Genomic DNA, 25,248 nt, shown 5'->3' on the forward strand with positions numbered 1-25,248 from the left:
CGCAGGCCAATTATGACCACGCCTCCGTTTCGCTGGTGTGCCATGAAGTTGCGGTGTCCATAGGCTTGTACGCGAAAAATGGAAGCAATGTGCACTTTTGACCTTCCAAAATTTCCCCATGTCTGACCGGATGCAGAAGCGGAGTTTCACCCCCCTGGTCTTGTTTTAGCTTTACGGGGCTTTACGGTGCGTATCATTTAGACTAGACATAACCCTCGCCTTTACTTCAGTCTCTGGTTTTAGTCTCCCTGCATATATATATAAGAGTCCCTTACACACGGACAAGAGAAAATGAGAAAACAAAGAACGTGTCAAACAGTCCAAGGCCAATTAATACAAGGATATCAAAACGACTTTTGAAAGCTTGAACTTTATTTGCAAATTTCTCTCGACCACTTTCGGGGTAAGAGAAATACACAGATATTTGACATCTATGATACATTATATGGGAACAAAAATATGGCAAAAGAGGAAACAATAAAATATAACGCACCGTTATTAATACTGTCTATGGCAGTACTGTCAAAGACGGTACGGTATACATAGAGCCGACACCTCAATCAAAGACTAGTAGTGCTGGTGACGTCACCTGTTTGGTCACATGCCGATTAAAAGTCACGAGACTTGCTTGCATCATCAATGTATTGTGTTCGTTATGCAAATTCATTCTGTGAATAGCGGAAGCGCCATCCAGAGTCACTGTACCGTAATCTGAAAGATCACGAGACAGAAGTTAGAACACTGCTGAACTCGACCCTTCTTATAAAAGCCGGCAGAGCAACATAATCTGTAGTACTTTGATTGAATACCAGTTCAACGTGGTTGGTAAGTTACGATTTATCTTTTTCCACAGCCCAGGCACAGCTACTGAGCTAGCAAGCTAACTTAGTTAGATCATGGACCTATTAGTATTACGAATGGACGTTCAACGAATCCCCTCCTTTGACACAGAGACCGTCGCATCTAATCCTTTTATAAACAGAGCGCTGGCAGCTGACACCCATCAAGCCGGTCGTAAAACATGCTCTCACTGATTGACAGCGGAAATCAATTGTACGCTGCTCCTACCCATTGCGATGTTGTTCGTTCACTTTATCAAAAGCAACGCACAGCAGTGAACGTTAGCGCTATGAAAATGATAGCAGAAACAAGAAAACAGGCGTGCATAAACGTATTTTTTACGTACATCGCTAACAACCGGAAATGAAATGCATTGACATCACCTTGCAGATCCGTATATCTACGGCAAAAAAGCAGTTGAAATTCGACGAAAAAATCTGCGGAAAAACGTTAAAATCTCAGCTTTTTCGGACAGTATCGATGTCGATAGTAGCGCTTACCTTCGGTCAGAAGTTGATTTTCATTTGGGCATAAAATTCCACAGGATTGATGAAATTTAACGGGATTTTTTTTTATGGACAGACGACAATCGCACATTATAGAGAGCCTAAAATAATGTACTGAAAAACCGGATATGAATTGCGCATTGCATTCTAGGTAATGTTAGGACTTTCCCTATTGGCAATCGGGGCTACAACATGACCGTCTTTGGTCGAAAGAGGGCTAGTGATCGATCGGTGACGATCATCGGGCGAAAGGAGCTTGTGTAAACAATCACCCCGGGCGGTCGTTGTAAAAACTGCGTAAAGAGAAAGTTAAGGGTTAGACAGCAATTTTGACAGCTGGAAACATGTGGTGGTCATAAAATGCTCTCGTTGAATGTCCATTCGTAATAGGTCCATGGTTAGATCTAGGCCTATGGCTAGGCCAAGACCCAAGTATGAAGTAATTTTACTAATAGTCATGATAGTAATTAGATCTAACTTAGGACCCCTAACCAAAGTTTAATAATACAATAGTCCTAACTTAGACTTAACTAGACCTAACGTTAGTAACGTTGTCTTTACTTAGCTGTCAGCGCTAGAATTATAATGACTTCCATAACAACAGTTTGTAATTGTAAGATGTACATGTTGTCTATGATTTTTAAGCCATTTAACTTTTTAAGGAGACAATCAATTTCAGCAGGTCTTTTCTTCCTTGCCTTGTGATTTTTTTGTTACGCCACATAAATTTTTGATTATTTATCTCTTCCTTTCTCTTGCAGAAAGCTTTTTATTTCTACAATGTCAAATCTAACATTCCTCATTGCAATGGGCCTTGTTGCCTGTACTGTTGCTGCCAGTGTGTCAGTTACTAAACCAGACCTTGACACTTATTGGGAAACATGGAAGGAAACCCACTCAAAACAATACCAAGATGGTCCTGAGGAGATGGAAAGGAGACTTGTGTGGGAGAACAACCTCAAGAAGATTAATTTGCACAACCTTAAACATGGTCTTGGTCAGACGAGTTTCAAGCTTGGAATAAATGAATATGGTGATAGGGTAAGAAACTAAGAAGATATCCCTTGTCTTTGTCATTATTGCCTAAAAAACATAGAGTTTAATTAATGTAAAGTCCTTTGGAGGCAGTCTGAGGTATAGTATTGTATATATCCCTTGTCTTAATCCATTGCATCGAGTGTACACACAAAGCAAATTGATAGTTTTTTACTACGAAAAGCGTTCTCATTAAAAAGTTCATTTTCCTTCAAAATGACACATACACAACATGTGGCAGTTCAAGCAATTTTGCATCTGACTAGGACTAGGTGCACCTTGCCCGGACTGCTTGCCAAGGTAGCTAGCTAGCAGCAAATCCGAAAAATTGAATTAAAATTTTCATAAGTCAGAATGAACTTTTTAAATATTCCTTATTTGACGTGATGAGAATCGATCCAGTTCATGAGTTGGATGAGATGTGAAACTAATAATCATTCTCAGAAGTCGGAACAAGCTGAAACTGTTCTCACTCAGCAACATCAATAGTACAATTTTCCCACAGGCTGTTTGCCCTCGGGAGAAGGGTACTATTGATGTTCCTTCGATGTAAATAGTTATAGCCAGGTCCTCAAGCATAATTGCATGTTTGTATAATTTATCATCATCATTTGTCTACATACACCATTCCATCAATGATCATTCTCCTCTATATAAAATATATCTCTTTCATTCTATGAATGAGATAAGTGCACTTAATCTGTGGTTTTGTAAACTATTGCATATTTGGATTCCTTCCTTATTCAACTTCCTACATAAATTTAATTAAGTCGTATACCCCTTTCACAAACCCAATTATGCGGATAATATCCGCATAATTTGGTTGTAAAATCAGAGCGGGACCAGAGTTATCCGCATTATTTCGATGCTGCAATTATCCGCATAATAGCAGTATCGGGACCAGATTTTGGCTTTGTGAACGCATTTCCAAATTAATGCAGATAATTGCCATGGTGCGGTCACAAAAGGTCACCCTTTTCCAACACAACCCCATCGGAGGGGGCGTGTGCAGTTGCCATGACAATTATCCGCCTTTTTCAGGTCGGGCGCTCGTAAAAAAATAGTGCGGATTATTTTAGGAGTTTGTGAATGCAATTTTTATTGAATTATCCGCATTACTCTTAGGCGGATAATTGGAGGATGGGTTTGTGAAAGGGGAATAAGTGTCTACTATCAATACTAGCTGTGGTTCATATAATGACATTTTCAGGAAATACATGAATACAATAATTCAATTATTATTCAGTGCAGGGTGTGCAGCAGTCAGCAGTGTACAATGTTGTTTAATTAGATTATAAACAAAATATTTTTATTTATTTGTTATTCCTTAAAGAAAAAGAAAACATATGTTGTGAATGAAAATAGGAATTACTCTTGATGACTTGCACTGAAAGCTTTACAGAATTCAACATTGTGTGAATGACTAAGCTAAATTATTAGCATCACAATACAAATACCAGTACATGTAGTCCTTGCTATATTTTCTTTGTTTGTATATATACTATACGTTCCTGATTATGCAAACTTGCATGCCTCCTATCTGTGTGTGGGTTTTTAGATTCCCTTTGTTAGATTAACAATAACAGAGATATAGTGGCTATTGGCCAATACATGCTTCTCACCTCTAACCTACTAGACATCACATGTACTGTACATGTATGTAGTTTTTTACACTGTATGAGTCATTTTCACAGATTTTTTCCCCTGTTATTTCTCCCAACTTCCAACAAAGTACCGTACAATTATGTAGGATGTAATATGTACAAAACATTCATTGTAACAAGTGCAGTAGAATTAATATTTATGAGGTCTACAGCAGTGTTGACTCAAAGATTTTACTATTTCGGTGTCATTACATTGAGAGTGTGCATATAGTCAGCATGTGTGACAACAAGTGTTTTTTTTTTTTTTTGGGGGGGGGGCTGCTTGATGCTTCTTCCTTTAAAAAAAGTATAGACGGGTATTGTACATATCTCTACTTATGATGTTGACCCTACATGAACAGTATGTTTTTAAGTTGAATAAGAATAAGAATTGGTAAAGGAGGGGAAATCTGACTCCCTGATTAGTTTTAGGTTTCATTTTCAAGTCTATTCATATCATGTTATTCCAGTGCCAAAGCATGAGACTAAATTTCCCTCAACACCGATTTCCATTGTCCTGTTCCTCCCACATCCTTCCTTTCTATGATGACTTTGTTTCACTTTTTGTCATGAGACCTTGCTATTAGTGTCAGGTGATTTTGCCTATGTCATACAGTCATGTGATCTCAGACTGCCTGTAGAATCCATTATTTTGTGGGTGTTATTCATTCCCTGTACCAAACCAGTGAGCTGTGAAGTCTGAACCTCACAAAAAAGGGTTTTATTTGAGTACAATGTTTGTCATCGTATTAACTCTGAATAAATACGTGAAGATACAGTCATTTACATTTAATCTTCTAGTGTATAGAACCCTATCTTGCATAAATTGCACCTTTTTTTCTTTGCAATATCTTTTCTGATAGCAAATTCCTAATAAGTTTCATTATGGACTACCATTTGTTTCTGGGCAGAGTCAATAAGAGGCAGTCTCATGTTTGTTGAAATTGTAAACTTATATTGTCTTTTAACTTGTGACTCTTTTTATCTTGTCTGTCATGATAAGATTTGACAAACTTTTGGCAGGTCACATGATTGCAGAGACAATTGGGATTTTTTTTGTAGAGAAAAGGTAAAAAGTTTGGTTTAGGTAATAGTACATGTAAGTGTGGAAATTGTCTTCTAAATAAATAAACAGGGTGACTATTTGTTTAAATTAAGTTAGTATTTTAAGCAGACCCCCCCCCCCAAAAAAAAAATATATATATATCAATATTACTAAAGACTGAATATCAACCAATGAAGATCTTTACCGTATTTTCCTATTCTAGGTTTAACTTAACTGAAAATTTCAAACCTTTAATCAACCAAGTAGGGCTGTGGAAATATATGTACCAAGCAGGATTTCACAATTATCTGACTGAATTTTATTGGCCTGTAAGGTTACACTTTGTTGGTGTGGCCATTTTCTTCTGTCCATTTACTCCATTGAGTAACTAAGAGTCACAAGAAGACCCCCCCCCCCCAAAAAAAAAAAAAAAAAAAAAATGGCATGCCTATGCACCAGGATTATAAAGTTGCAAATTGATAAAGCTCCAGCAAATCCTGGACCCTGTTGCATAAAAGTTACCATTATGGTAGCTGTGCCTTCTAGTTAATGGTAACTTCCATGGGATCATTGATTTTGATTGGCCGATCCATGGTAGTTACCAATAGATGGCAAAGTTACCATAATAGTAACTTATATCCAACATAGATTTAATCCTGTATAGTGATTGGTTCAAATAGCATCATGTGAACAAATATATTTCAACTATGATGTTGCGTGACATCAGACCTCAATATATTTTGCTACATGTATTTCTGACATCATTATTTCAGAAAACTGGATATTTACATGTAGCTAAACTCTCAGGCGCACTGGTCAGCGAGCCGTCTCTCCCAGGCAAGTCCTGTGATGCGTCGGTGCAGGCACTTATTTGCGTTCTGCTGAGCGCGGTGGTTTGGGGAAAAGTAGGTCATTCAATGCAAGTAGGCGGTAACCGGACTCTGCAAGATCAGCGCATATATTTTGGTTCTAAATTATTTAAAGTAGGGTATAAAACAAATATATCACAGTACATAGATTTTTAATACGGATTACATTTGTGCATACTCGTAGCATTTACCTTTCCTGATAAATTCATATGAATATTGTATGTTTATGTATGTATACTAGAGGCTAAGTGAGATTCGTACCAAAATGAATGGCTACAGAAGATCCAATACCACCAAGCACCAAGGAAGCGTCTTCTTGAGACCATCTAACGTCCAGGTACCAGACACCGTAGATTGGAGGACACAAGGTTATGTCACTCCAGTAAAAAATCAGGTAATCAGTCATGCATTGCTTATGGAGAGGTTCATTTTCTAACAAGTGTTCCCATGCACTGAAAAATTAGCTGAAGGAGAACTTTGCTCCCAAATGAATCACTTTGAATTGTTATTGGATTTTATAACAAATTGTAGGCTCAGAATGAACAGAAATTTGAACGAAAAAAATCTCCCATCCCCTGGAAACTCTAAGCATGTTCCATGTTCTCATTTGGTAAGTTTCTACAGTATTATCCAGTGGAATAGCGCATAGCTGGTGGGGTTTCCACTTACTAGTTATATTGGGCAAAAACTGGATAATATGCTTTGCCACTTTTTACAATGTAAAACTTGTGTGACTGACAGTCTAGCAAGGAGTATGATTACTGTACTAGTAGGGTTAGTTACAATTTGTCTTGTTACATTTACTTTCCCCAAGATCACATTTCATGTCGTGTGTTTGCAAATTAAACTTCAGATGTTTGTTTTATTGCTTTTAATATGATCGGACATCATTTTTATTGCTTTAGAATGGTATTTAAATTGTGCAAATCTGTGGTACATGTAGATACATAGTCTCTACAATTAAGAAACGATACCTCTTTTTATCTGATGACCATGATAGGGCCAATGTGGATCTTGCTGGGCCTTCAGTACCACTGGATCCCTTGAAGGACAGACCTTCAAACACACAGGCAAACTCATCAGCCTTAGCGAACAGAATCTTGTTGACTGCTCCCGCAAGGAAGGAAACATGGGCTGTGAGGGAGGTCTCATGGATCAGGGTTTTGAGTACGTCAAGGAAAACAATGGCATTGACTCTGAGGAATGCTACCCCTATGAAGCTGAGGTAATTGGAGTGTTTTTTTTTTTTTTTTTTTAATAAGAGCACCTTTAATATACACATTGTACTTTGCAAGGTGGATGGATGTAGATTTTCATTTTGTTTCTGACAGCTAAGTTTAAATTTGACAACTGGGTGGTTCTATTTTTAAGTCTGTCAGTATGTTCACCTTGAACTTGTAGTCTTTCTGCAATTTACTTTGATATTTTAAGGAGGTAAGTACATTTATAAAGAAAGCAAATATTCCATTGAAGTATTGGAAAAATTATTCTGCTAATACACAATCAACCGTGCAAGCTGCAGTATGGAGAAATTAAATAGTAAATGTTCTCATCTTCTCTCTCTCTCTCTCTCCCTCTCTCTACCCCTCCCATCCTTGTTTGGAAACAATATCCCCTTTTTAGCTCATCCGGCCCGAAGGGCCAGATGAGCTTATGCCGTGGCGTGGCGTCTGTCGTCCGTCCACAATTTCAAAATGCTTCTACTTTGTCCTTTCAAATCCGATTCCAATTCTGTTTGCTTTATAGGATAGCACTAGGTGGGGGATTCAATACTTTTATACAGAATTTTGAATCATTAAATATGCTGATTTATGCACATTTTTCAAAATTCACAAAAAATGCTTCTGGAACAATTTTTGTTTTGCTTCCATCTGGTAGAGCTTCATGAGGGTCACCAATCTTCCTCACAGAATTTTGAAATTTTGACTGGAAAATTATTTATGCTAATTTATGCAAAATTTATTCATAAATCACACAAAATGTTTTTTCTCCTTCATTTGTAGATCAATTTCAATTTTGTTTGCTTTATATGATGGCACTACAGGGAATAATTTTCCTGGTAGCGCATCGCAGACTGCTATGCATAAAGTCTTATGTATAGCATATTTTTACATAGGACTGTACATTACTTAGTTGAGAGCTTTACTCTTATGACCAAAAATGCTATTCAAATTTGTAAAGCAAAATTATTACCTGCACTAGGTGGGGATACAAAATTTCTGCACAGAATTTTGAAACTCATTAACTCTGCTAATTTATGCATATTTTTCAAAACTCGCAAAAATGCTGTTTATTTATTTGTTGACTGATTTTGATTTTTTTTGTTCCATCTGAGAGCTACATGAGGTTCACTAAGGTTCTACACAAAATTTTCACTAAAAAATTATTTATTCTAATTTATACAAAATTTATTCATAAATCACAAAAATCATCCTTCTCTTGTCATTTCTTCATCAATTGAAATTCTATTTCCTCGATTTATGTTACCAATATAATTCACTACAGTGTCAAGTGGGCTGAAATTAAAAATTGTGTTTATTTTGTTGCAAGATGCTGGATGACCTCCACATCATTGATGTGCAAGGTTAAGAGTCTATTCTGTGTATAATTTTTCTGTGTAATGTATCTTGGCATTGTTATTTGTCAGTGGTTTAAATGATGCATTTTGCTCCATCTCCTCACTAGGATGAGACATGTCACTACAAACAATCATGTGATTCTGCTGAGGTTACTGGATACACTGATGTTACCAGTCAAGATGAGGAAGCCCTGATGGAAGCTGTTGCTACCGTTGGACCTGTTTCTGTTGCCATTGATGCCAGCCACCAATCCTTCCAATTGTATGAATCTGGTGAGTCTTCAAATGCGATATCTAGCTTTCTACTAACATGCTGATAAATAAAATCTCCTTGTCCACTTTTGTGCGTAGCAAGAAACATTTAATTCTGGTTGGAAATAAAGTGCAGTCCTGATAAGAGATCAGTTTAATCTCAATATTTCAATGATAATATGCTTACTAGACTTGGGATGATATGAACTATCTGATTCTCCTTGAGGAAAAAGCATCTCTTCTTGATTTTAGTTCAGGATAGGCAGTCATAGAGGTTTAAAACTTCAAGCAAACAGGGTTCATGTAATCCAGATGTTGCACATTGTTATCCATCATAGGATCCCTATTCAGTTGGATCAGTATACTTAAAGCTCTCAGTAATGTCTTACTTTACCTTGTAACATTGTCATGTTTGACTTTCTCTTTTCTTTCAATAATATTTGTTAGGTGTGTATGATGAGACTGACTGCAGTAGCACTGAATTGGATCATGGTGTTCTAGTTGTTGGTTATGGAACCTCTGATGGACAGGATTATTGGCTCGTTAAGAACAGGTGAATTATTTTTTTGACATTGATAATGTAAATTTTCCTTTCATCCATTTTAAAGACATGTGCTTAAAGCAAAATATCAACCAAAAGAATTTCTTTTTAAGTTATGTCTGATTGAAGACAACAATTAAGACACCATTTTTTAAGTCTGCTGACAAAACTAGATGAAAAGGAGACTTGTTTAAAACCTTGAGGGCACTGTTTTATGAAGCTTGTTATCTCTGAAAACTTGACAATCTGACAGTCACTATTGTAACACTAAAAGTCAGAACAAATTTCTTTTCAGCCAACTAAAACCACAGATTTTGTTGAATTATGAGAGCTGATAAAATTAGTCTTTGCTGACAACTGATGACACTGCTGCCCTATGTGTGCATTACCTGTACATGGGTAACGGCTTGCATGTTTGTGCCAGCCAATGAGCATATAGTTTGTAGGCTTCAGTGATGCCATGATATTTAAAGGGGAAGTTCACCCTGACAAAAAGTTTATTGTAAAAATAGCAGAAAAAATAATAAAAAATATTGCAGAAGGTTTGAGAAAAATTCATCAAATAATTAAAAAGTTATTAGAATTTCAATTATTTGATTTGTGACGTCATGTGCGAGCAGCATTCCTACATAGCGAATGGTAAAAAATCAATGAAATGTCATTTTCTCAGAAAATTGAAAATGGTTTTCACTGTACCTTTTGTATATCAATAGACAAATCATTTCACACCCGATCATGAATAGAAAAAAAATTAAGTCATCAGGAACCATACAAAATTTGAAATTCATGCATTTTATATTACATAACACATGGGGCAGCTGCTCGTTTATGACGTCACAAATCCAAAACTTTGAACTCTAATAACTTTCTTACTCTTTAACGGATTTTCATCAAACCTTCACCAATATTTTTTACTATTTTTTCTGCTGATGGGCTGATGAAGTCACATCCCCACTTTTCTTTTTCTTATGTTATTACATGAAATCATAAATGTTTTATTTTTTCATGCATGTGTCTCCATAATGAAATAAGTTGCGGCAGTAAATAACTAATGCACTTAATCAGTTGTCAATCCAATTGTTTTAGTTCTTGGTAGAACAATTCTGAATATACCTAATTTTATATAATAAAATACAAAAGAACAAGTGGGGATATGACATCATCAGCCCACCTAATGAATATTCATAAAGACATGCCTTGAACTGTTTCACCGGAATTAATGCAAATCTTTAAAATTCAATAACTTTGTTTATCTTTTATCCGATTTTGATCAAATTTTCAGCAATTTGCTTTGTGAATTTTACTCTATTTATTGAGATATAAACATCCCAAGCCTGGACCATCCCTTTAAAGGCTCAACTCATGTAGTTGTAGAAAGCAATGATTTCATGAGACAGTCTTTTAACATCAGTGTCGATCATTATCATATTGTATGTCCAGGGGGGTGTTTCACAAAGATAAAAGTGTGACTTAAATCGCACTTAAATGCCGACGCGTATTTCAAATGCAACGCGACCAATGCGGGTATGCCTTTTACACCACATGCAACTAGGCATTTAAGTGCGACTTTAAGTCATACTTAAATCTTTGTGAAACACCCCCAGATCTAGTAGTTAAAATCTAAATCTGAAAAGCAAGCACACTGAAGATTGCCAACACACCTTAGCAATTGGAATGTATATTATTAATGCTAGGATAAAGACCCATTACTTGGCAAGAATGAAATGTTGATTTTGTTCATTTTTCAGCAATGATACAATTTCTACCAGAATCATAAATAATTTTCATTTGTACATACAATCTCTTTGCTGGTCATTTTCTTGGATTCTATTTAAACTGATAATCAGAGCTGACATTAACATTTTATATTACATCTTGATCAGATACATGATGATGTTGAATCTAATGTTGTTTTTCCCCAGAATTTCAGAATTAACACTAATTGTGACCATTAGCTATTATTTGAATACTCACCACTGTTATGTTCCCTTTTTACCACCACAGCTGGGGAGAAAGTTGGGGACTGAATGGTTACATCATGATGTCTCGAAACAAGAACAACCAATGTGGTATTGCTACCTCAGCCAGCTATCCTCTTGTCTAAACACACCCCTCACTACCTCTGCTTTTTCCATTGGTATATGTTACCATTTTCACATATTTTCAGTGTTTTCAGATGATGAGAAAGAATAATTCAACATTCTTCTTTATGCTTATTCATATCTAGTAGACCTCTATATACATATACACCATCCATTTATGTGTAAAAATATCTCAGAATGGAATAAATTATCAGAAAAAGAATGAGATGCATCTTATGCATACAAAAGTGCATCTAAAGTTGCAAAAATATAGTGGCAAAAGTGTCATTTCCTGAAGAAAGTATGGAAAAGGGGTAAAATAAATAGATCTGTAATTTACACTAAAGCTAACAATGTTTTACCATGATGACATATTTAACATATCTCTATGCAGGATGTGTGTTTGCCCAACATTGCACCTAGAAGAGCATTCTTAGGTAAAATAAATTTTCAAATCCTCATGTTAAGTTTACCCCCTAAGTGATAAGTGAATCAAACCTGAGTGTGTCCCCTTCTCTTTGCCTTGCAATGAGAGAGGTTTGTGGTACTGATGACTCTCATTTGCTAAAATCTCTTAAGGACCATCAATTATGTAAAATATTTACATCAGTCAGCACTTTTATAACTTCGTAGGCTATTTGTCTTTGCATTATGCCATATGTGCATGTACTTACAATATCATCTGTGTTAATATCATTGTTGAAAACTCCTATGGAAAATTATTATTGAACCCTTCTTTTAGTTTATATTTTTCAAATTTCCTGTGCATTAACATTCATAGGTTTTCAAACTTAAAGTTCAAGCAATCAGATAGGGGCTTAAGTAATGTATTCAAGTTGGTAAACTAAATCACAAAATTAGACAAATTCAAGATGAAGTATACATGATCTTTAGAATATGCTATATGTTTATGCATGTATTACACAAATGCCTCAAATCTTTTGGTATTGTGGCTTTTTGGTGACCATTTATTTCGTTTTTGACAGGCTGATGTTAAAAATGTCTGTGTGCTGCATGTATTTATGTATGAATGGTCTGTAAGCCCACATAAAACAGTGTTGTAGAGGAAGATATATTGCAAAGATATATTATTTTTACTTAATGTATGATTTTTATCTCTCTCTACTTTGTTTTCTTGTGTCTACTAGTGCCTTCCGTGTTGTTATCCATTTCAGAACTTATCACATCTATACAGGATTGAACTACTATTTATCACTTGTTGATTATTGGTGGCACTTTGATTTAAAATGAAAGCAAAGGGTGATACCATGAAGTTTTAAACATTTTCCAACCACTTGATGTCATGATTGAGTACAGATATGCATTGTGCAATTGAATTGATTTGTATGTGTACTTGCACTTGATTTACTTGACTTAATTTTTTTTTTTTTTAAGGTAATTTTCCGTTTCAGTTTGGTAGATAAAGAATTTTTTAATAATTTATTTTTTTTCTTATAAGTGTTTTTTTTTTTTTTTTTAACAGAATTTAAAATGTTATTGGGGTCCTTTTTTCTCTCATGCTTTTGTCTCTGTATGTCTGGGTTGTTGAGTGATGAAACGGCATTCATTGATTTAGATTAGATATTGAATGTTTAGTGGAAACCTCTTTATTATGTTATTTTTTATTGTTGTAATGGGATGGACATTTTTCGTTTGCAGAAACGGGTTAAGTGTTTGATTGTTTATATATATGTGTAATTTCCGATGTAATACTTTAGTAACTTGTTATGTATATGACTTTTTATACTGATAATTATTGAAATAAAAATCATGAAATGTTATTGTAAATTGTGATATATTGATTTATACACAAATACATCATCATGTAGATAGAACTGGAACAATATGGATATGTACATGAGAAATAAAGAAAGAGGTGAGCAGAAAAAAATGACTGGACTTGGAGAGAGAGGGGGAGGGGGTGGAGAAGGTGAGGGGGTAATGAGGAGAGTAGTTGAGAAAAGAGAAGATAGATGGAGAGTAGTAGAAAGTAATAGGGAAAGGGTAGAAAGGAAGATCTAAGAATAGAAGTACCATGGAAGAGTAGAGGGAGGGAAGGTGGACCGGGGGGGGGGGGGTAGAGGATGGACATGAAAAGAAACACGTAATGTGTAGAGAATGTATAATAGCTAAACTAGGAAAGAAATCGGACAATGCATGTCCGTAAATCAAGGCTCAATGGGAATATTTGAAATGGTGATTTATAAGGAAGGAATAAATGGCTTATGTACATCAAAATTTTGTTTATTTACGAATACATTATGATCACCGAACTACATGAACAACAAAACCTTAGTATACTTATGCTCGTAGAATTAATATTATGTAAACATGGCAAATGTAAAATAAAAAGGAAACGCATGGTGCATATACCAAAAAGCACCTTGTCAGACACCAAAAATATGAGCACCCATTTTCTGCTTTGGTTTGGTTTTACTTACCATTAAACATGAAAGCAATGTACAGTGTACAAAAATAATGAATATAAATGCGAGTATTTACATGAAATAAATCTTAAAAAGATACGGATAGATTCAATGCCATTGATATAATGGCCCTGTTCTTACTAGAGGTTCAACCAAATTAACGTAAATTAATGATATAACGTATAAGAATTCATGAATAACAGGTACTTGAATAATTATAAATTTGAAACAAAAACGCAAATTTTTTTATTGTTCATATGTTTTGTACAGGGACAACTCAGTTCCAGAAGGCAACAAAACATTCAAGATCAGCTTTGAGATATTTTTCGACATGTCTCACTGTACAATAACCACTCTCGGATAATGCAAGGTGTGCATGGTACATAAATGTTTACATGATAAACAACATTTTACAAAACACAAATTTATAATTACCATATCAACTGTCAATATATGAAAATGTCACCATTTACCTTCTTATTACACAAGTGGAAGACATCATCTTCACTGTTCATTTGTGTCTACGCACAGTAGACGTTCATGATATGTTTATTGTTCTTTTTTTTTTAAATCACAATGTAACAAACCCTTTGTTCAGTTGTTTCTTCAAGACAATGTCCGAAGGGCTCCAAACTCTTCCCTAAAGTCTGAAAACATTTACAAGGGTGCTGACGATTGTTCCACTAGTCATTTTTATAATCACTCTTTCCCTTTTCCTAATTCTCTGAAATGTTGGTATTTTCTTCTGATTCATACTTCTCATCTTTCACATCCAACTCAAACGAGCCGCCGCTAGGAAGTGTGTTCAGGGACTTCGGACTGAAAAAAAAGAATAGAAGGTAATAAATCTGGTGGATATTTTGTTTTCCTTATTTGTTACGCATATGAGATTTGAATACATGCATGTCCTTATTTTTCAGATAAAATAGTACATGCTGAATATAATGGGAAAGACATGTAGCACTGGATTTTTCAATTTCATTGATTGAATATAGGCCTACCACCATCTTATTTTCAAAGTAACTTGCATTGTAACTTGCTATTGTGAAAGTTCAATCAATTAATTGTCAATATGCAATATGCTTTTCTTTCTCCCTTTCGCAAAGTTACATCATGGATTTATTATTCAGATAATAACTCCTTGGTTAGATTTTGGCCTCTGATGCAATCTTCAGGTTTTCGATTTACTTGAAGCTGTTGTGGCATCGGCCTACTGTATTTAATTTGTATACATTTAGAAAATTCAGAAGAAAAAATATAAATGTTTCGACGCCACAGTTATCATGTTGACTCCATGGTCCAACACAGGGCCTTGGGAATGATTTTTTAGTGGGGGAGCTGAAGTAAATTTGAAAAGCGAGAAAAAACCTTCCAGAATACGTGGGGTGCTGCCTATATATGGAGAATAATACACGCTGCACCACAAGGTAATTTTTGGGGTACTTCAGCACCCCCGCAGGGCCATGGTCCAACAATAGGAGGGATTCTGTACGTTTTGTTTTCTAAATCCATGAAAATCTACTTACCGAAGGAAAGGAGCCAACAAAAGCGGGTCAACCTGACGATTTCTCTCTTTTTCACTGAACAGACGTATAATCTCACTGGTCGGGATCCCAATGATTATCGTTGTAATACACGATATCATGCTATACCACATAAACGATATCTATATTAAATGTTAAAGAAATCATGATTTCGTTATCACTAAGGAGTTCATTTACACCACAGAGGATAACTATCAACATTAATTTCATTTAATTATCAGGTGTACATAATATTGCAAGATTAATTAGTATTCATTTATTGTACTGCTGATTAACCAATTTGTTTATTCATGCATTTAAAATATCTAGGCATATAGCTCTATCCACGGATGGCATCAAGATGACCTAATATAAATGTATTGTCATTTTCTGTTCTAAAAAATGGGGTTATACATGAATACAGTTAAATGACAGTGACTGTTCACTATACTTTTCTTTCTTCTTTTCTTGTTCTTCCTCCTGTTTCGTTTATTCTCTTTTTCATTTTTAAACAATCATAGGGGCAGCCCCTGTATCTTTATCCCTTTTTTCATATATATTGTTTAATTGCATTTAATCTTTTTAAAATATAGCCCCCATTCTGTCTCTGTAAAAATAAAATTCCTTCATGCATTTATAAGAGTAAATTAGTTTTGAGCAAGATTTTTTTCAGGGGGGGGGGGGGTATCAGGGAAACAGAGGAGATATCATACCTTCAAGATCCATAAATCAGAGTCAATGGCCGATCCAACAGACAATCCTATTCCAATAATAGATCCGACGATAAGACCGGCAATGGCTCCTCTAAATGACCAAGAGAGGAAAGAAGAATTTCGTAAATTGTTTCCAAAAGAATAAATGTTCAATGCAAAAAAGGGAGAAAGAGATGAAGCGCACACTCGTTTTTATTTTACTATTTTTAATCATTATTTTAAAAAGCCTTGGCCATATAAACCTATATCGCAAGCGGCTTTTTGATCGGCAGATGGGCGAGTAGGTATCCTTCATTAATGGTGGACCTATGTGGAAAACACAATAATTTGAACCTGGTTCTCTCACCGAAAATCTTAAACCTTTTTATTTATTAACATGCTCATTTATATTGATTTAATTTTATGTTATTTAGAATCAATGATGAGGTTTATATGGCCTTTGTAATATATCAGTCCAAGGTAAGTGGATTGTTTGGGTTATAATATCTGGGTTTAGAGTTCCATACAACAGGGACGACCACTTTACAAACACGACATTAATAACATGTCCTTTTATCCAATAGGTACCATAATGGTAAACGTTCAGAAACAATGTCCCTTTCAGAAAATCGAAATCAAGGAAAGTTTTGATAACTTGTCAGACACCAAAAATTGATGAAAAACTCCCGGGGTGTAATTATAGAAACATGTTTGTTATTCATATTTCGTTGTAACATCTTGTACAAAGTTTTCTCATAGACTTCAGCTTAATTGAAAAAGAAAATCGTGTTAACCACAATGAATACGCATTCTGTGAACAGAACATGGCAAGACAACCCAAATGTATTTGTGTGAACAGTGAAGGGGAAAATGGCATGTTATACGATTCGTAAAAATGTGAATGATTTCCTGTCTTTGGAGTAATAATTGAAGTCATTCCTGCATCGATAGATGGGGATTCTTAAGTGGCAATCGTTTGAGTATAACTACAGTGCGTATAAAAAAAACGGGACAGATTTTAAAAGTCTATAAAATTTTTGTTTCAAATTATAATGTCTATATTTTGGTGTTAATAATACCTTGGTCACATTTGCTCTACGGCGGCCGTACGGCGGCCGTAGATACCTGAATTCGAGAGATTTCTGCGGCGGCCGCAGAAAATCTGCGGTGGCCGCAGGGTCGACGTACGGCGGATTCCTACTTTTTACAGACCGTAGGGGTGGCCGTAGAATTTTAACTCGGAGTTATAACATTTTTTCTTTTCTACGCTCGCCGTAGAAATTAGACTAGCCGTAGGCATGGCGTAGAACGGTCTACGGCGGCCGTACGTCGAGCGTACGGTGGCCGTGCGGCTGCCCTCGTGTTTTTCTTCCCTCCTTTCCCCTTCTCCTTTTGTGTGATCTGCTCGGGAGCCACCAGGCGCGTGTTTAGAATTTTGCACCTCGGGGGCCCGACCTATAATTTTGGCCCATATGCATGTGTACTTTTCAAAAAAAAAATGGCGACCCTTCCTTGTCAGGCAAACAGGTGCCATAAATGCATGATGAATTATCTTATTTCATTATCATATGAAAAAGGGCAACTGCAGACCACTTTTTTAATAATGACTTGATAAAAAGTAATCTATCCATGAATATGATGTAATTTAAAAAACAAATGTGACCAGGAAGCACAGATATTGCCCTTTCACCAGCGGCTAACTTGGGTGAAATATGACGTTATTATCATTATCATTATTATTAGTATTATCATGGGGAGTTAAATGCTGATTTTTGTTGTTTCCTAGGGTGTAGTTCTTACTTAAGACTAACGCGTTTATTAACATATTAATTTTATTCATACAAACAAGTTAACATGGTTAAGGGAGATTTATTTCATAAGTCCAAATAAATAATGCGAACGTGATTTTTGATAGCTTGTGTATAGACCTGAAAATAGAATATTCTGAGAAGTTTTGTAAGCATGAGCAGGATGGGTATCTCTCTATATGTCAGGGTGAGCTGAAAATTGTCTATATTCCAAAATGACCCAAAGTTTGGAAATTCTAAGCATTATTGGCAATCATGAACAGGATGGGCACTTAAAAATTATTCGATCCGAGCGCGAAGCGCGAGCTGAACCTTTTTTATATTCCGTTCCAAAACTAGACATTCTACGCAATTTAGGTAATCACTAGGTAATCATTAACAGGATGTCCATCTAACTAATCATTCGATGCGAGCGCGAAGCGCGAATCACCCCAAAGTTCGATTTGCCCCCCCCCCCCCTTCCTAGGTCGAACATTACTGATCATATAATATTCAGATCAGTGTCAAACATTAATTTGGCGAACCCCCCCCCCCTTTCCTAGGTCGAACATCAATTTGCCCCCCCCCCCCCACACACACACTTTTATTAATCCCCCTTTCCCCTTTTCTCTTCTCTCCTTTTCTCTTCTTCTTGTTTCCTTCTATCTTTCTTTTCTCCCTTTTCTCTTTCTCTTCTTTCCCCTCCTTTTTTATCTCCCTCCTTTTTATCTCCCTTTTCTTTTCCTTTCTTTCCTCCCTCTTTCTGGCGCCCCCTTTCCCCGCCCCCCCCCCTCCCTCCCAACCAGAATACGGGCATGGGCATGGTGCGACACTTTGAAAACTTTCTGAAATGAAATGTCTAATGTAAAATATCATGATGAGTGTGACAGGCAATTCATGGTATACTCACTGTATAGTCCCCCTGCAGCCGCCGTGAGGGCGCCTTGCGGCCACCTAGCGTCTGCCGTAGTATTTGTCAAAAACCTACGGCCAGCGCAGGGTCGCCCTACTGCGACCGTACGTCATGATTTCAAGGACATGCGTCAGCCGCAGATTTTTTTCTCCATAAATTAAAAAATACGCCGTGCGGCGACCGTAACATATGTGACCGCTAGAGTAAATGGCCGTGGAAATTCTGCGGCGACCGTAGAATTGCTACTCGCCGTAGAAATTTTAGAATCTACGGCGGCCGTAGCAAATGTGACCAAGGTATTAGTGCTCTAAGGTCTTATCTTTCAAATGCTATTAAAAAAATAGTTTCATTCATGCTTGAGCGAACACAGAATGTTTTTGTCTGGGGTCGAAAAGGAGGCTTGCGCCAAAATGGCCTAAAATTATAAATATGATGATCGGACTTCTTGCTAATTAGCAGACTTCCTCTTAACCTTTTCATTATCTTTGCCATAATTTTCAAATCATGCGGTCAAAATTCATTTTCAGATCTATTTATTTGCTTGAATTGTTCTGTTGTTTCTTTTTAATATGCTCTCTGTTAGCTTTGAATATTCCTTCTTCAAGCTAAAACAATTTTGTTTCAACCGAAGTATGGGAAAGTGTGGATTTTTTTCATATCCTTTCACTGTGTGCTGCAAAGGTTATGGTGCCTTTTGAATAGTGCCACACAGATGGGCGGGGGCTTGGGATGCTCCCCCCCCCCCCCCTCAATAAAAAAAAATTCATGACCAATAAAAAAAGTGGACAGGAAATAAAAGGAAAGATAGAAAGTAAAACATGATATTATTTTGTAATAAAAAAGTGGGAATATTTGCGTGCTCACTTCGCTCGCTCACAACTTTTTAATACATTTTACCCGATCTGCCGTATCTAGCTCCTTCAAAATTGACTCAATACACCATTGTTATTGAAAGACATGAATCCCTTCCTATGTTTCCTGTCAAGCAATTAAACTTGGTCAAGGAATCAATGACCACTTGAAAAATAGATTCATGTCTTTTAAAGGTACATAACATAATTTGTCCCACATAATAAAAGGATTTGAATAATCACAAGTTACTTTTGAAGGAAAATTAAAAGGTAAGAGAAGTTTAAATGAAAAAACAAAATAATTCAAGTAAATAAATAAATTTGTTAATAAAATTTGACAGCATAATTCGAAAATTGTGGCACAGATAATGAAAAGGTCAAGAGGAAGTCTCCTGATTAGCAAGAAGTCTGATCATCATATTACTCATATTCTGCAATTCTGGCGCAAGCCTCCTTTTGAACCCCCAACAAAAACGTCCCGTGTTCGCTCAAGCATGAACAAAATTTATTTATTTTTAATTGCATTTCAAAGTTACGCACTGTATTATGTGTACGCATATTAAACATGAGATCGATCAATCACTGATAAATGTTGATAGGAAATCTGCCCCTCTTGCCGTCTCCTCAAATACGCGATCATGTCCGCAGAAAATGTCTCCACGCCACATTTTATTACCGTTTTTCGATTTTTTTTAGAATTATCAGTATCATGGTTCTAGTGACGCACCCTTAAAAAGAGTTTTTTTTTCAAGTGAAACAAGCACATAAAAGTTTCAAGAATTTAAGTATTATAATTTTATTCATTATCACATTTCTTTCAGGTATACTTTCAGAATTTTTTAAGAATATGAAATGGATTGCCGATATTAGTGCTTATACTGCAATGCAATATATATAAGCCAGAGCAACGCGCATCCCCCTCTTTTTTCTCCCAAAGTAAAAAAATAAATGGTTTTCAAAATAAACTTACCCAGAATTTGCTCTCTTGTAGAGCATACCAAGTGAGAAGACACCGACAATGGGTCCACCTATTGGTCCTAGTACGGAGTTTGTCATCTGAATCAATGATCCCAACTTCGTGGCGACGAAAGCAAGCCCAATCGTGATACCACCATAAATAACCGCTACAAACATAACATGATGATAGGAAATGCGAAAGTGACAAATATTAACCTCTTTGTATATCGCAATAATAAAGATTTTCAAATGATTTAGGACAGCCAAAAAGTTATTTGAAAATATATGAAGAAAATATTGCAGTACAAGCCCATACTCCGATTTTTTTTTTTTTTAAACACATGTCAGTAAATTTATCACTATCCCCTCTCCTTGTTCCTCTTCTTCTTCCTCCTTTTCTTCCTCTTCTTGTTCTTCTTCTTCTTTTTCATCCTCATCAGGAAATCGAGAGAGGGGGTCCATGTGCTAACCTCGGGAGAGATGGAAGAAATATATTTATTTAAAAATTAATGAAAAAATAGAGAAAGAAAATGTCTTATGGTGCAAGAAACTTGCTCTATAACGTTCACACGATTATCTGCAGCATTATAACTTTGTTCCAAGTTATCTTGCGCATGACTCCTTGGTCATTTTCAAAGTCTTTTCGTGGCATCATTGCAAGCACATCGTTCTGATACGAATGTATCTACGTCTAGTTTGACTAACTCTTGATTTGGAATTGAACTTTGTCGCGACGCCCCACTACACTCTTAAATTAATTGGGCAAAAATCCTAACTTTTAACCAACCCTGGGCAACATACTGTCCATACAACTATTGCTTAAAATCTGCCCAAATTGGGTTAAAAATAATAATTGGGTAATAAATTTGTTCAGTTGGATAATAATTGCCTATAATATATTTATTTTTTACCAACATACATTACCCACCACAGTGGACAGTATGTTACCGAACATTATAAGTGTGTATATACATGACATAATACCCCCCCAAAAAAAAGTTCTTACTGTATATTTTTGAGAGTCTTGTATCTAGATAGTCTTGCTCAGCCGTCTCTTCATGCTCAACGACCTCCCCTACACGACTTGACCTCCACCTCCTCCACGGTTTGACGATGTCAACAAGAGTCACAGCAGCGAGTGAATTCAACCCAGAAGTCACTGTGCTATAAAACGCATAGATACTCATAAAGATATAATTTCTTGTTTATACTTTATTGTGCACTGTAAATGTGTTATTATACAATGTATGATCGTAATTCCTTTGATTTATTTGCAATTATGTTATTGATTATGTTGTTATAATTTATTATTATTATTTATTTATTCATTTATTTTTATTTATTTATTATTATTATTATTTTATTTATTATTGTTATTATCGGTTTTTTGTGGGGGGGAGGAGGGGTAAAAAGATATCGACAGTACACATCATGATATCAATCTGCAGTGTGAGTATCAATCAGAACAAAACTATAGGGACCATATACCCCATGTTTAGAAGTTTTGGTGAGTGAAAAAGTTGTTCATCTGGGCAAATGAATCGAGAAATGATTATCATGATTTCTGCAAGCTTTACAAAAAATAAATATCGGATGGAAAGTGAATTTCTTCATCACATTCATATTATACCTGAAATTATAAGAATTATGAAAAACATATTCACAAGTGTTACTTCTATCCATAATACCTGATCGTTCCTGCATACAGCGCGGCGATAAAGAGGCCTTGGATTCCTGGAATCTTTCCAAACTCTTGACTCACAAAGAATATCAAGATCTGACAAAGTAGAAGAATTATATTGACTAAAACGTGTATTTACAGTGATGTCTTTTTCTTTCTGTAGATGAATAAGCGACAGGACAACAACAAAAGTAAAGAATAACTGATGTTTGTATGAGATGATATTCATGTGGTATGTGAAGACTATGTGGTAAGGTATAATTTATCGAATGACGTTCAACATCTACAAGTAAACAACATCATTTTAAAATCAATGGTATTCCACCTTGTGCCTAATTATGATCCCATGACAATATTGCCTTATGAAATATGATTTGACAATATACATAGTCGCTAGAGGGTATTCATTTGTCTCGCAATCTACTATGGTCAACAAGGAAATTCGTGATCACTCTCGCAAAAAGTGTTCACTAGCTTACAAGTTCACGAGCTTTCGAGTGCCGCTTTCGAGTAGATTGCGAGACAAATGAATACCCTCTAGCGATTATTCCAGTCCGCAATAATGAACCTATTTGGTAATATACATAGTGCAGAATATAATATATTACAAACTAAGAATTCTTGAAAGATACACTCTCTGTCAAGTTTTTTTTTCTATTTTACTAGTCCCACGTTCTAGATAACAATTCACCGCGGTTGTGTCAAAAACATATCGGATTTCATTAAGTTTACCTTCAATATCAATGATCATTTGATTCGTACCTGATCAGATTTTGTGTAATTTGGTTCACCTCTCCCAGTTTCGTCATCTAAATAACAAAATGGAAAGATAAGAAAAGGTCGATAGAAGGAAACGATCAGATAAGAAGAGGTCAGTAAATTAAATACTTAATTTGCATACATCATTGGAAAAAGAAAACGTACCTGTACATGCACAACCCACATCAGAACCTACATTGTGGCGGATTCAAAGGCACGGAGTTGGGGTGGGCTCCATTCCTAGATCGTCCTCGCCTCAATCCGTGATGATATTTTTTGTTCTTGCCAAATCAAATAATATTTTACGAAGTAGTCAACTTTTTTCGGCGACAATGACATCACTTCTTGTCAACGTTCACCGGTATTTTAAACCCCCTTATTATGAATAGGGGTGCACTAACACATGGCATCCGATGACAGGACGATACCAGGCATGGTTTTATGAAAGTTATTATGTCATTCAATGATAGTAAACAATAATACCATATTTCATTGCTTTTTCATTGAATGAAACTTTTCATTAACGTGACTTTATACCCGGATTTGAAAATATCCAGCAATTTATGGGGGTCAGGGGCAGCGCCACACTTGATTTTAAGTAATGAGAGGGGAGGACGAAGAAACAGAAAAGGAAAGAAATAGGGAAAAAGGAGAAAAGAGAAAAAAGATAAAAGAAAATAACAGATTCGTTGGTGGTGCAGCTACTTGATATATTTTATTTTATGAGAAAATAATTATGTTTTACTTATGATTCATGTTCTTTTTTTTTTCTCGGTTTTGAATGATATTTGTTGCATACGTAAACAAAATGTAACGATGCCACATCCGGTGGTTATTGATTTGTAGCGATTATATTAAATGTAACATGATATATATCTAACAAAGAGTAGAATTAACTCCTAATTCAAAATTACTTGTCATAAAAGGATATTATCGTCTGGTCAATGATGACTGTATTCCTGCATATGGGCATTTATTGGAAATTTATTAGGACTTAATTACCTTAAGCCCGTCTCACACGATTCGTTGTGATCCGAATTTCAAATTAATATGATATTCCAACTAATAAAATATTACGGAACAGAGTTCAGAATAGTGGTAGGACTATAATATACTGAATCGAAATTCAGGCCAGTTAGAGCCTCCCTGAATGAATAAAAGCAAATTCAATCCCAAATCGTAATGACGTCATCATTGGCTGCGACTTGAAGCCGATTTGGACTTTACTCCGACCGTCATGACCATGGGGCTTGTCGCAAAGTAAAGATATGATTTTAGTTTTTCCTAACAATATGCCAAACTTTAAATACATTTACTTCTTGGAACTTTCATATTAAATGCAAAATGCGATTTCTTGAAAAATCGCGTAGCACCGGATCGCATTGTGTGAGACGGGCTTAAGTTAAGGGGTAATATTTACTTACTGTTGTAGTAAGCATACATGACAAGACCACTGATTGACACCAACGTTACCATGAACCATGAACATGGTATACCATACCACAATGACCTGAAATAAAAATGAGAGTAAGGAGTAACTCAGAGGAGGTTCATGCTGTGATCAACATCACATCCATCAGGGGGACCAGTCGCTTTGCAGTGAAGCTCCCTTTGGAGGGAAAAGACTGACAATTCACTCCAAATTAGGAGATGAAATTCACTCTATATAGAGATGGGACTAGTCCATAGTCTGTGTGATGGGGACCACATTAACTCTTGTATTTAGAGAGTAAATAATAATCGTCTTCGTCATTGTCACAACCGCATATAGCCAAAAAATAATAATTATACAGCGGTGTCCAACATTACGTCACTTAAGTTAAGCTACAATATTTGACCCTTTTTTATTAGACAATTTAATTATCAAGTGTTAATGGGCTTTTTGGTTACGCGTTTTAGATGTGGATACTTTGGTTAGACACAAAATTGGTTGATTTTATTAGCGAGTTACGCCACGTATGGTACTGGTTTATGGATTTCCACATTCAACGCCTTTTCTGGACACAATCAATAATCGTGTAAACGGGTGTTACATATACACAAAATCAGTATTATGATTTCAGTGTTCTTTTGAACCAAACACTGAATGTACTATAACATATAATCATGACAATAAGGCGACTCCAACTCTTTATTCAACGGGTTCAAAGTTGCCTCCATATAAAAGATCCCTGAGTTTGCCAACAAAATAAATTTATTTGATATACCAAAGTACATTTTGGCGGGCATTAGCGAGAGACTTTTTTTTTGTGGGATTGGAAGGATCCGT

General features: G+C 35.8%; 2 protein-coding genes across 3 annotated transcripts; one reads left to right on the top strand and one right to left on the bottom strand.

The window, feature by feature from the left end:
- The first annotated feature begins 20 nt into the window (after positions 1 to 20).
- Positions 21 to 13,171, top strand: LOC129256996 (procathepsin L-like). 2 transcript variants are annotated; one of them, XM_054895231.2, is made up of 7 exons: positions 21 to 825; positions 2,108 to 2,387; positions 6,180 to 6,332; positions 6,939 to 7,163; positions 8,624 to 8,789; positions 9,216 to 9,321; positions 11,314 to 13,171. In XM_054895231.2, the coding sequence occupies exons 2-7, from the start codon at positions 2,127 to 2,129 to the stop codon at positions 11,411 to 11,413; spliced, it is 1,011 nt and encodes a 336-aa protein (XP_054751206.1). In that variant the 5' UTR covers positions 21 to 825; positions 2,108 to 2,126; the 3' UTR covers positions 11,414 to 13,171. The 2 variants fall into 2 exon arrangements, with proteins under 2 accessions (XP_054751206.1, XP_063953438.1); XM_064097368.1 differs by lacking the exon at positions 21 to 825 and adding an exon at positions 892 to 1,053.
- On the bottom strand, positions 12,803 to 24,486 carry LOC129256219 (sodium-dependent multivitamin transporter-like). The gene is made up of 8 exons (XM_054894470.2): positions 24,404 to 24,486; positions 22,983 to 23,029; positions 22,228 to 22,316; positions 21,546 to 21,703; positions 20,553 to 20,706; positions 16,053 to 16,143; positions 15,343 to 15,482; positions 12,803 to 14,635 (listed from the first exon to the last, which is right to left on the bottom strand). Exons 1-8 carry the CDS (start codon positions 24,453 to 24,455, stop codon positions 14,533 to 14,535), a joined length of 834 nt encoding a protein of 277 aa, XP_054750445.2. The 5' UTR covers positions 24,456 to 24,486; the 3' UTR covers positions 12,803 to 14,532.
- Positions 24,487 to 25,248: the final 762 nt, after the last annotated feature.

Source organism: Lytechinus pictus, chromosome 3 (genome assembly GCF_037042905.1).
Source record: "Lytechinus pictus isolate F3 Inbred chromosome 3, Lp3.0, whole genome shotgun sequence".
NCBI classification, from domain to species: Eukaryota; Metazoa; Echinodermata; class Echinoidea; order Temnopleuroida; family Toxopneustidae; genus Lytechinus; species Lytechinus pictus.

Bases quoted from the DNA above. Each gene is read 5' to 3' on its own strand.
- LOC129256996 (XM_064097368.1), top strand. From the start codon at position 1,022: ATGCTCTCACTGATTGACAGCGGAAATCAATT. The intron at 7,164-8,623 runs GTAATTGGAGTG...TCTCCTCACTAG, and splicing joins GCTACCCCTATGAAGCTGAG to GATGAGACATGTCACTACAA. The intron at 8,790-9,215 runs GTGAGTCTTCAA...AATATTTGTTAG, and splicing joins CTTCCAATTGTATGAATCTG to GTGTGTATGATGAGACTGAC.
- LOC129256219 (XM_054894470.2), bottom strand. From the start codon at position 24,455: ATGGTAACGTTGGTGTCAATCAGTGGTCTTGTCATGTATGCTTACTAC. The intron at 22,317-22,982 runs GTACGAATCAAA...CTACTTTGTCAG, and splicing joins ATTACACAAAATCTGATCAG to ATCTTGATATTCTTTGTGAG. The intron at 15,483-16,052 runs GTATGATATCTC...CATTTAATATAG, and splicing joins CTGATTTATGGATCTTGAAG to ATATCGTTTATGTGGTATAG.